Source organism: Canis lupus, chromosome 8 (genome assembly GCF_003254725.2).
Source record: "Canis lupus dingo isolate Sandy chromosome 8, ASM325472v2, whole genome shotgun sequence".
Lineage (NCBI taxonomy): Eukaryota > Metazoa > Chordata > Mammalia > Carnivora > Canidae > Canis > Canis lupus.
Window position 1 is genome coordinate 68,793,542 of NC_064250.1, and position 12,615 is coordinate 68,806,156.

General features: G+C 44.7%; 1 protein-coding gene across 9 annotated transcripts in view; it reads right to left on the reverse strand.

Annotated features, from left to right (window-relative positions):
• WARS1 (tryptophanyl-tRNA synthetase 1) overlaps window positions 1–12,615 on the reverse strand; it is a 34,178-nt gene that overhangs the window by 9,860 nt on the left and 11,703 nt on the right. For all 9 annotated transcript variants that reach the window (XM_049113487.1, XM_049113492.1, XM_049113489.1 and 6 more), the window contains 3 exons: window positions 11,920–12,028; window positions 4,458–4,577; window positions 3,769–3,951 (listed from right to left, as the gene is read on the reverse strand). In XM_049113487.1, coding sequence (XP_048969444.1) covers window positions 3,769–3,951; window positions 4,458–4,577; window positions 11,920–12,028 — 412 coding nt within the window. The remainder of the gene's footprint in view (window positions 1–3,768; window positions 3,952–4,457; window positions 4,578–11,919; window positions 12,029–12,615) is intronic.

A 12,615-nucleotide genomic window follows, 5' to 3' on the forward strand; every position in this document is an offset into this window, starting at 1 on the left:
GTTTTGTGGTCCTGCTGAGACAGGAACTACCTCTTGTTGGAGAGGGGTCCTGGGAGACCACAGCATGCTTCACGCTGCTCACACCCTAATGATGACAAGTAGCTGTCTGCCACCTGGGGGAGAGGGCCGCAGCAAGATTCCACACATCCTCGGGTGGAGGCAACTGCAAATTCTAACCGCCAGGACAAATCAGCAGGTGGCCAGCCTTCCTCCACCTGTGGTCACACTACATGACAGCCTTCAGCCCCACGTGGAGGGAAGTCTATGGTACTCCCTGTGACAGGACGCCAGCCCTGTGGTGTTTGAGCAGTACTTCTGAGTAAGATAACTGACCTTACTCGGAAGATTGGCTACTTCTTTGCCAGCCAGTGCTCATGCCACACAGACTAGAGGATGAGTGAAGGGGCTGCCCCATGAACGCTACAGCCTTCCCCAGGCAGGGGATCGGTTCCCCAGGGGCACACTGAGTGCCCATGCAGTGCGACACAGGGCCCGCATGCCAAGACTTCGCCCCTGTGGACAAGGAACAGACCTGAGTGATGGCTGAATGCCACACACTGCCTTGGGGGGAGAACGCTTGCCCTTCACACTCACACAGTTTAAAGCACATTTTCCAGATTACCTTATACAGGACCAGTGACATGTGACACTCACATGTGACATGTGACAATCACATGCTGAATGTGATTTCTAGATCATACATTTGCTGAGCACTCACTAGGTACTCCTCGAACGCCACTTTATATGTCGCACCTCATTAAGTTCTCATGAAACTGTGGCGTTGGCATCATGACCTCCTGGCCACTGAGCAAACCCCGTCCTTTGTCCTCACAGCACTCATCACCACCTGGCTTGTCATCGTTACCTGCCGACTCTCCCTGACACAGCTGTGGGCTGCTTTCTGGCAGCTGTTTCCCCAGGGTCAGTGTAATTTGTAGTAGATGCTCAAGGAATACCTACTGCGTGAATGAGTGGGCTGAGCAAGCGGGCAGAGGGCAGGTAACTCAGGTGTCTATCACACAGTAACCGGTGGTCAGGATGAGCATGCAGACGAACCCGTCTGCCTGACTGCCTCTAATACCAAACCCTTGACTTACAGGAAAACAGAGGCTCAGAGAATCTAAGGACTTGCCCAAAGGAACCAAATCAACCGGGAGCAGAGCTAAGTTTGGAACACCAGCTCTCAGGTTCCTGGGGCGGTGTCTTTCCATGCCTTATGGCTCCTGGCAGGAAGGCCTCTCCGGGCCCATGTGCAGAGCCAGGAAAGTGTGCGCTGACAGGGTGCCCAGAGCCAGCCTTGCCTGCCACAGGCTTCTTTCCTCTCAGGGCCTCAGCTGCTTCATTCCCACCCAAAGAGAGGCTGGAGGGTAGCTTATTTATAGTTTCAGCCTCTAAAGACCAGGAAGGAGCTTTGTTAAATCAAAGACCTGAATTTTAAGTTAAATTTCAAGAAAAAAGTAAAATGCCCAACTGTTTAAAATACTCTTAAAGGGAGTAAGACATCTGAAAACAGGATTTAATTTTTAAAACTTTTCTCCTGACTTTAGGTTCTACCTAAGAGGTCTTTCCAAGAAGAGGCAGCACGGACCCTTTGATTTGCATGTTGTTTGTGTTTTCATCCCTACTCTGGGTTAATGTAGAAAAAGGAAGTTCCTGCAGAGCAAAGGTGGAGGATACCAAGTGCTGTGAGCAGAGATAGGCTAGGCAAGTCACCACAGACCCCATGTTCTCTCAGAATGTGCTGAGAGGAGGATGAGTCATCTGGTGGCCCTCTCACATGCACTTCCCTTCACATGCCTACCACTCTGGCCATCTTTGTTGGCTTATGAGAAGTGTTTGTTCCCACCCCACCAGCACCTCAGTTCAGGGAGGCAGGGACTCTGCTTGGCTCACTGCTGTGTTCTCAGGGCCTAGGAGGATACTGGCCACAGAGAGCACTCCGTAACTGTTTTACTGACCTAGCGGGATAGGGTCACCCCTCACCCCATACCAGATATGGCCAAGGTGGAGCCTGGGCTGCTGAGGGGTGCATATGAATCTGGCTGTAGGAGGGACAGCTCCCAGGAAGAGGGGATGCTTGCCCATGTGTCTGGAGACTGAGTAGGCCTCCTCTGCGTTGGGAGAGGTGAGGTCAGGAGGGGGGTGGGAACTCTGGGTAGAGAAGACGGGGTGGGGGTGGGGGTATGGAACTGCAGAGTGTTTCATCTAGCTGGAGGTGGCAGTGATGCTGGAGAGGAACACTGGCCAAATGTTTTTTCTGCGACAAAAAAGGTACTCCAAGAAAGAGGGGCCTGTGAGCTAAATGGAAAGTGAACACTTCATCATGATGACACAAGTGGGAGAAGTGCAGGTGGGGGCGTGGCAAGACCATCTGTGCTTTCTGGAGGGCACTGGCTTTTGGGGGATGAGGCCGTGAGGGGCTGCTGTGGGAGGCAAATGGCAGCACCAGAGGACGCAGTGACTGGGTAGCTGCCAGCACAGCCCGGCCCTGAAAAGAGCAGCAGGACCCAGGGTATGGCTAAGCGCTCGAGCAGGTGAATCGGGTCCTTTTAAGGAATGAGGGAGACATGTTTAATAAAGAGCCATGAAAATTATAATAATGATGACACCTAACGTCTCACGTAACCCAATTTCATGGACCAGGCTTGTTCTGACTCATGACCACTAAACAGAGGTGCCAGAACTTGAACCCGGGTCTGTTTTCTTCCTTCAAAGACCGTGTTTCCTCAAGGACACCACAATGCCTCCATGCCCACAGAGACGTGATTTCAAAAATCTCACAGGTAATATTAGAAAGTTATTAATTGGGCAGCCGGGGTGGCTCAGCGGTTTAGTGCCACCTTCAGCCCAGGGCGTGATCCTGGGGACCTGAGATCGAATCCCACGTTGGGCTGCCTGCATGGAGCCTGTTTCTCCCTCTGCCTGTGTCTCTCCCTCTCTCCCTCTCTCTCTCTGTGTCTCTCATGAATAAATAAATGATATATATATAAAAAAAGTAAGTTATGAATTCATTTACTAGTTGGTAGAAAGGCCAAAATTCTTACCAAGGTGACTATTTCTCTCTTTGGATATAAAGCCACCAGTCATCCTATAAAGGAGATATTCTGGGGAAATGGTAATAAGCAAGCTCCTCCACACTTAGTCTCAACACAGCCCGCTCCATGCTTTCACCGCACCCTGGCCTGATAACGGGCCCTCAGTGACGGGGGCCACACCTCTTACATCCTCGGGGATCACCAGTGCCTCGCGAGAAGCATGGCATCTCAGGTGTTCAGGAAGTACTTGCTGAGTTGAACAGTATATTCTTGTTGGGACACCTGACAAAGTCTTATTTTTCTAACACACTTCTGGTAGTTGTTTGGGATGACGAAGACCTCAGAAGATTCAATTCAAGGATTTTCTGAGTGCAATATTTTGGCTATTGAATGGCAGATTTAAACAACTGGACTGTGAAGTACTGAAGTACTACTCCCAGTACTGAATGTGCTGGGAGTCTTTTTTTCTGCGACAAAAAAGGTACTGCAAGAAAGAGAAAGACCCTAACTTGACAAACTGTCCTTGGAGAGAAACTACAATTCTGTCCCAGGCTGGGAATGGGAACCTCAGCTGGTGAACGAGACCAATAAACCACATCCTAATGTTTCATAAAGGAAGGAAATCATTCCCCAAGTCTTTAGGCCATTTCAGATATGTCTGACCCAGCATGGGCTCGAGGACCTGCCGTCTACATCTGCTTTTTTAGAAGGCAGCCAGGCACCCTCTCCTTACCCCATGTAGTCAAGGTCAGAGAAGATGAAAGTCTTTTTGATGTCAAAGCCACAGGCAATGATGTCCTTGGCATTCTCCACGGCATAGCCGTAGGCCTGGTCCAAGGTCAGGTCTTTCCACAGGTACTTCTCGTCATCTGTCATCTGGATGACCAAGGGCACATTAAACACATCCTGCAGCCACCTACAAGACACCAGGGAAGAAGGCTGCCATCTCGTTTCCCGTTCTGCATCCCAAAACACAGTTCTTACCAACAGGGTCCATCAAATTTTGTCTAGGCAATCACACCATCTTATGCTGTGGGGCTGGAACTACATGTATTAACTCAGCTCTGTGCTAGATGCTTTATACTACATTGCAGGCTGGTGATTGCTTTGGGAGGCAGGTATCATCACTTCCCTCCTGCAGACATGGAAATGAAGGGTCAGTAAAGTAACTCTGCTATGGTCACAGAGACAGGGACAGGAGGAAACAGGTTGGCTAACTCTAAGGCAATGCTTGCTCCATCCTGCCATGCTTTCTAAAGTGACACCAGAAACAAAGTGAACAGAAGCCACAAAGGCACCAGGTCCCTCATACCTTGTTTGTTTAATAAACTAGGGGTGTCCTGTCACTCTAGATATGGTTTATAAGTTAACATTCCTGATTCACTAATAAAAGTGATAAAAGGCATTTGATGCAGTACTTACTTTGTAAAAATAAACGGGATGAGGTGACCTACGTGCATGGCTTCGGAAGAGGGGCCCCTGCCCGTGTACAGATAAAATGGCTTCTTATTTTCATAGGCATCAAGAATTTGGTTCATATCTCTAAAGTAAAAAAAAGAGAAGAGGAAATGGTGTGATTTTCTGAGAGAAACACTAAAGCGCTAACGCTCACTTGCAAGAGACAGAGAAAACACAATGATTAGAGCTGGTTATTCTTGGTGCCCATATTAGAAAAATGACAGGAAACTTCTGACATGGTTTTCTTTCTCCTAGGATTTTTTTTTTTTTTTTTGGAAGATTTTACTTCTTTGAGAGAAAGAGAGAGAAAGCATGAGCAGGGGCAGGGCAGAGGGAGAGGAGGAAGCAGACACCCTGCTGAGCAGGGAGCCTGACCTGGCTCCTGATCCCAGGACCCTGGGATCATGACTTGAGCCAAAGGCAGATGCTTGACCGACTGAGCCACCCACGTGCCCCTCTCTGTGATTGTTTTAAAAGTATAAGACACGTAGGCCTGGGATAAAAGAGAGGTATAGTTAGGCAGTTGATGGAACCCCTTTGGAAATTTCAAATACTGGTGTTCACATACCATCTGCTTTACACCTGTTCTTGGGAATGACACCAAGCCAACACTACACAATTCTTAGTCAGAACCCTCAGTCCTGAGTCTCTGGAGACCCTGAATGGGCAAGACTGCACAGTTCCACACAGTCCTAACTCAGGGATGGGAGTGAGGAAGACCTCCTGGAAGTGTGGAGGGAAGTCCTCAGCTAGAGATCTGATTTGGGCTTCCTCAGCCAGGCTGGGACCAAGTGTCCTCACCTGGGAGTCATTCTGGACTCATCTGCCCTCCCCCAGAACTGGGGTTCACAGATAATGTATACGAAGGGTCCTCCTTCCTGGCTGTGCATCAGAATCACCTGGTCATATCACCTCTACCTGGGTCCCACCTTCAGAGATTCTGCTTCAGTGCAGAATCTTGGTGATATCTGGGAATCTGTATTTTTAAGAAGCTCCCTCAGTGATCGCAATGTTCACCACAGTGTGAAAGCACTACTCTAGGGTATAACTGTTTTTTGTTTCTGGATAAAATGTCCCAAAATAAAAGAGGATCTTTTCCAGAGGTCTGGGTAGGAGACTCCATACAAGAGTATTCTAACAAGTGACTCCTCCTCATACCCCACACCGATGATTAACAGTGTTCCTCTCTGGGCTCACAGGATTATGGGAACTGTTTTTTTGTGTTTAGGGCTTTTTTTTTTTTTTTAAACCTCCAAGGAACGATTCATACACTTTTTGAAATAAGGAAAGAATAAAAAAAATTAATTCTGGAAGAAAAGAGTCCTTCTCTGGCTGTTATGGGCTTACAAGAGAGAACACAATGTGGCTGTCCCATGGGCTGTTCTTGCAGTCCTTGAGAGCCCCTCATCAGTGCCTGGGGGCAAGGCACTCCAGGGAGTGCAGGGAATGCACTGAGGCTTGCTGACCAAGCTCCGCTTTGTGAGGATGGTTTTCTGCAGGTGAAGGAGCACAGTCAAAGCCCACAGTTTGCAGCTTGACAGCCCATGCTCTTTCTCCCCTAATGCCCTACCTTACAGATGATAAAATCAGACAGAGGGGCATTCTCAAATCTGAGTCCTATGACGACCTAAGCCAAGAGACTAAAGGTCACTACAATGAAGTAAAGTAAGTTCCATGGGCAGTGAGAGCTGCAAAATGCTAAGATAAAAAGTTCTGATTTAAGATCAACAAAATTGGTAAGCTTTGAGCTAAAGTGACCAAGGGGGGATAAAAAAGTAGACTACTGAAGTCAGGAATGAAAAAAGGGACATTACTGACTTTGTAGGAATAAAAAGGATGAGAAAGGAATACTAAGGACAATTGTATGCCCACATACTACACAATCCTGATGAAAAAGACCAATTCCTGGAGAGAAGCACCTAGCAAACTAACTCAAGAAGAAATAGAAAATCTGAACGGATCTGTAACAAACAAAGAAATTGAATTAGTAATCAAAAAATGATCCACAAAGAAAAGCCTGGAACCAGACGGCTTCATGATGAATTCTATCAAAAAAAAAAACAAAACAAAAAAACACAAAAACATTAATAGGGGCACCTGTGTGGTATAGTAGGTTAAGCATCAGACTTGATTTTAGCTCAGGTCGTGATCTCGGGTCCTGGGGTTAGGCACCATGTCAGGCTCAGCAGGGAGTCTGCTTGTCCCTCTCACTCCCCCCACCCCATGTTCTATCACTAAAATGAATGGATAAATCTTTTTTTAAAAATATATTTTATTCATTTATTCATGAGAGACACAGAGAGAGAGAGAGGCAGAGACACAGGCAGAGGGAGAAGCAGGCTCCATGCAGGGAGCCTGACGTGGGACTCGATCCCAGGTCTCCAGGGTCACGGCCTGGGCTGAAGGGAGGCACTAAACCGCTGGGCCACCTGGGTGGCCCATGAATTGGATAAATCTTAAAAAAAAAAAAAAAAAAAAAAATTAACAATCCTTCACAAATCCTTCTAAAAAAATTAAAGAGGGAATATCTGCAAACTCATTCTGAGGCCAGGATTATCCTGATACCCCAAGCAAAGGTACCAAGGGAAAACTACAGATTCTTGAGTACAGACACAAACATCCTCAGCAACTCTCTGACCAAATCCAGCAACATAAAAAGGATGATATATCATGATCAAATGAGATTTATCCTAGGCATGCAAAGTTGGTTCAACATACAAAAATGCATGAAATGTGATACACTATATTAACAGAAGACAAAACCACATGATCATCTCAACAGATGCAGATAAAGAGTTTGACAAAATCTAACATCTATCATGATAAAAATACTCAATGAACCAAGAGAAGGAAACTTCCTTAACATAATCAAAGGCATTTATGGAAAATCCATAGCTAATGGTCGAAGAGTAAAAGGATGCCCACTCTCACCACTCTTATTTGACACTGTACTAAAAGTTCCAGCCAGAGCAATCAGACAAGAAAAAAGATATCCAAATTGGAAGGAAAGAGTAAAATTAGCTTCATTCTTAGGTGACATAATTCTACATATAGAATAATGCCTTACAGAATTCTCAAAATCCTATAGAATGTAGGATTCTACAGAAAATCCTATAGAATCGTCAAAAAAAGACAAAACCTACTAGGCCAATAAATGAAATAAGGAAAGCTGCAGGATATAAGATCAACAGACAAAAGTCAGTTGTATTTCTATAGAGTAGTGAGATAACTGTGATTTATAATGAGAAATATATTTGGTCTTTGTCACAGAGTTCCTAAAATCCATGGAATTTCCTAAGTGATAAGAGGGATAAATGTGACATTCACATAACAAAGCCCTTTTCAACCACATCTAAGTTTATATTAATAGGTGACTTTTAGAAAGTCCCTAGGTAACCTAAGGATGGGGACTGGTTGCCAGGGGAACCAATCCAAATCAGAAGGTTGGTACTTTTCTGACCCCTTTCTCCTAAAAGGGGTTGGAGATTGACCTTAATCACTAATGGCCGATGATATAATCAGTCATACCCATATAATAAAGCCCCCATAAAACACCAAAGGATGTGGTTTGGGGAGCTTCTGGGTTGGTGAACATGTGTGGGTGTAGGTAGGGTGGTACACCCAGAGAGGGCATGGAATCCCCACCCCTTCCTACATAACTTGTCCTCTGCATGTCTTTCATTTGCCTATTCCTAAGTTATATCCTTTTATAATAAACCAGTGATCTTGTAAGTAAACTATTTTCCTAAGTCATGTGAGCTGCTCTAGCAAATTAATTGAACCCCAGGAGGTGGTTATGGGAACCTCTGATTTATAGCTGGTTGATCTATAAGATGTCTACAGATGACAACCTGGACTTGTGACTAGCATCTGAAGTAGGCTGAGGGGGGGCTGTCTTTTAGGACCAAGCCTTTAACCTGAGGGACCCAATGGTCCAAATGGACAGTGTCAGGACCAAATGGACAGTATCAGGACCGAGTTAAATTGTAGAATACCTAGCTGGTGTTGCAGAACTGCCTGATGTGTGGAAAGCCACATCTGGTGTCAGAAGTGAAATTTTTTTTTTAAGATTTTATTTATTCATGAGAGACAGAGAGAGAGAGAGAGAGAGATACAGGCAGAGGGAGAAGCAGGCTCTATGCAGGGAGCCCGATGTGGGACTCGATCCCGGGACCCCAGGGTCACGCCCTGGGCTGAAGGCGGCACTAAACCACTGAGCCACCTGGGCTGCCCCATGAAATGGTGTTGTAGCAAAGTGCTGAAAATTGAGGAGACACAGAAGAGTGTGTTTTTCTTTCAGAAGTAACAATGAACAATCTGGAAATGAAGTTAAGAAAATGCTACTTGTAAAACATCAAAAAGAATAAAACAGTAGGAATAAATCTAACAAAAGTAGTGTAAGACCTGTAACTGAATACTATAAAACACCACCAGAAAGAAACTATAGCCCTGAGTGGAAAGACATTCTATGTGCATGGACTGGAAGACTTAACATTTTAAGATACAATACTCCCTAAACTGATCTACAAATTCAGTGCAATCCGTATCAAAATCCTAGCTGTCTTTTTCCCAGCAGAAATTAGCAAGCTGATTGTAAAATTAACTCAGGAATGCGAGGCACCTAGAAGAGGCAAAATAATCTTGAGAAGAATAAAGCTGAAGAACTCACACTTTGCAATGTCAAAACTTAGAACAAAACCATAGTAATCAAGACTTATGTATTAAATTTAACAGACCCTTAAATATAAGGTCAACTGATTTTCAACAAGAGTGCCAAGAAAATTCAATTAGGGAAAAAACAGTCTTCAGAATACGGTGTTGGGATAACTAGATATCCACATGCAAAAACATGAAGTTGGACCCTACTTCACACCATATATAAAAATGAACTTGATTGGGCAGCCCTGGTGGCTCAGCAGTTTAGCGCCGCCTTCAGCCCAGGGTGTGATCCTGGAGACCTGGGTTCGAGTCCCACGTCGGGCTCCCTGCATGGAGCCTGCTTCCTCCTCTGCCTGTGTTTCTGCCTCTCTCTGTGTGTGTCTCTCATGAATAAATAAATAAAATAAAAAAAATTAACTTGAAATGGATCAGAGACCTAAATGTAAGAGCCAAAATCATAAAACTCTTGGAAGAAAATATAGGTGCACATCTTCATGATCTTGGATTAGGCAATAGTTTCTTAGACACTAAGCAACCAAGGAAACATAAACTAGATTTCATAAAAATCAAAAAGTTTTGTGTTTCAAAGGACATTATCAATAAAGTGAAAAGACAATCTATACAATGGGAATAAGTATTCGTAAATCATACATTTGGTAGAAACTAGAATCCAGAACACACAAAAAACTATTATGATTCAATAATAAAAAAAACAAATAATTAAAGAGTAGGCAAAGGATCAGGGTAGATATTCTCGACTGAAGAATATATAAAAAATAGGCAGGAAGGCCCTTGAGTGGCTCAGTTGATTAGGCTTCCAATTCTTGATTTCAGTTCAGGTCATGACCTCTTGGTCCTGGGATCGAGCCCTGCTGCATCCAGCTCTAGCTCTGTGCTCAGTGGGGAGTCTGCTTGAGATTCTCTCCCCCTCTCCTGTTACCTCTGCCCCTCCCTCCTGGTTGCTCCCCTTCTTTCATTCTCTCTCTGAAATAATAAATAAATCCTTAATTTTTAAAAAGATTTATTTATTTATTCATGAGCAAGACAGAGAGAGAGAGACAGAGACACAGAAAGACAGAGAAGCAGGCTCCTCACAGGGAGCCCAATGTGGGACTTGATCCCCAACCCGGGATCACGCCCTGAGCCTAAGGCAGACACTCAACCGCTGACCTACGAGGTGTCCCATAAATAAATCTTTAAAAAAAAAAAAAAGAAAAAAAAAAGGAAAAAAAGGTGTGTGTGTGTGTGTGGGGGGGGAGAAGATGTATAAAAACTGCCAATGAGCACATGAAAAGATGTTCAACATCATGAGTCAAAACACAATGAAAAACCACTTCATACCTATTAGAATGGCTATAAAAATATATATACAAAGTAGGAAACAGTAAGTATTGGTGAGGATATGAACTGGGACCCATGGGCAGCCTGGGTGGCTCAGCGGTTTAGCGCTGCCTTCAGCCCAGGGTGTGATCCTGGAGACCTGGGATCGAGTCCATGTCAGGCTCCCTACGATGGAGCCTGCTTCTCCCTCTGCCTGTGTCTCTGCCTCTCTGTCTCTCATGAATAAATAAAATCTTAAAAAAAAAAAAAAAAAAAGAACTAGGACTCTTTTCTGTGCATTGCTGGTGGGAATGTAAAATGACAGTCACTGTGGAGAGCAGTTTGGTAGTTCCTCAGAAAATTCTGGAGCTACTAGATGCAGCAATTGTGTTCCCACCAAGAGAACTGAAGACACTTATCCACACAGAAACTTGTACACAAATGTTCAGAGCAGCATCACTGAGAGCCCAAAAGTGAAAATAACCCAAATGCCCAGCAACTGGTAAATGGATAAACAAAAAATGGGGTCTATCTATTCGGGAGAAGACTATTCAGGTATGAAAGGGAAGGACGTATGAATACAGGCCACCACACTGGGGAACTTGAAAACATGACTGCCAGTGGTGTGGGTGGGGGAGTGACTGCTCATGGGGACGGGGTATCTTACTGGGGTAGTGAGAATGTTCTGGAATTAGTGGTGGTGATGGGTGCACAACCTTACGAAAACACTAAAGACCATTTTAAAAACTTGAACTGTATACTTTAAAAACGTGAATTAAATGAAGGTAAAAGGTTTGATTATACTCTGTCCAGAACGAAGGCAGAGCAGGGTCCGGAGTTTTTGGCACGCAGAACTTGAGTTCTGGCAGACTGCTGAGCTCGGTCCTGTGCGTGCTCTGCTGTAACCGTGAGGAGCAAGCAGAACAGAACAACCCTACCATGTCCCATAAAATGGGCTAACCTGTGGGATGGGTGAGGTAAGAAAACTTGGAACCTGCCCATTTTCTGATTATTATCTACATGGAATTTATAGTCTAGGGTAGGGATAGTCTCTTCCAGGTACACTCTGTTAGTTTCTCTTTTGATGATAGGATTTATGAGTAGGCCAGGACAATAGCAGGAAGAGGGCACAAAATTTCAGGAAGCCCACTGCTTATCGTTTGGGAAACGTTCAACTTGGACGTAGAAACCTCTTTTGTCTTTATGACATTTTATGATTTACAGGGCATAACCTGGCATACATCTCATCTGCTGTGTATGTGGCCTCCACTTTGTAAATATTCTGTAAATGAATAAAGGGCCTGAGGATGAAGGGACAGGCCATGACCCCACAGCCAGTTATGGACAGAAGGTGGACCCCCAGTCTTCAGACAGTTGGCTATCACTGTCCCCAAGAGCAGGCAGCTTGTCTGGGATTCAAAGGAGAGGACGAGGGGAAGCCCCTGACCTGTGTGAGAAGAAGATGCCTCTGCGCAGGAAGCGGTGTGGTTTCTGCCCCGTGGCTCTCTCTATTCGGTTTACCAGCTCCTTGTCGATTTTACTGCTTCCAAACCGAACTGGAAAACAGAATTGGAACGAGATAGAACTATCTTAGGTGGTGTGAGGTTTGGCAACCGGGTAATACTGAAGGGGAAAAACTAGTGTATTGTGTGCGATCTAAATGAACCCAGACCTTTTTAGGCCTTCTGCTCCCAGGCCCTTCTCTCAACCCAGAGTCAAATGTCTTTCATGTTAACAAGGACAGCTGAAATCACAATCAGCAAAACAGGAAACAAATTACAGAATAAATCACTGTTTTGTTTGGGATTGGATTTTGATGGGAAGCATATCCAGAATTCAGTCTGCCTAGCAACTCTTCATACCTCCCTTCTTTCAGATGCTTATTAAGGTATAATGTATGGACACTGACCACTGTAATTTTAATATTTCATTTGCTGCATTAAATTAACTTGAATTCAAAAAAAAAAAAATTAAATTACTTGAATTCAAACAAATTTTCCCTCACTGATGGTCTATGACTTAAATTATGAAAAATGGCTTTTGACTTTGATAAAAACATTTTAGTAACGCCTCTCCTGTAGTGGTTACCAGTGATCTCAGAGTAAGGACTTCCCTGAGCAGGAAGCCCTGTGAGGAAGGGCTT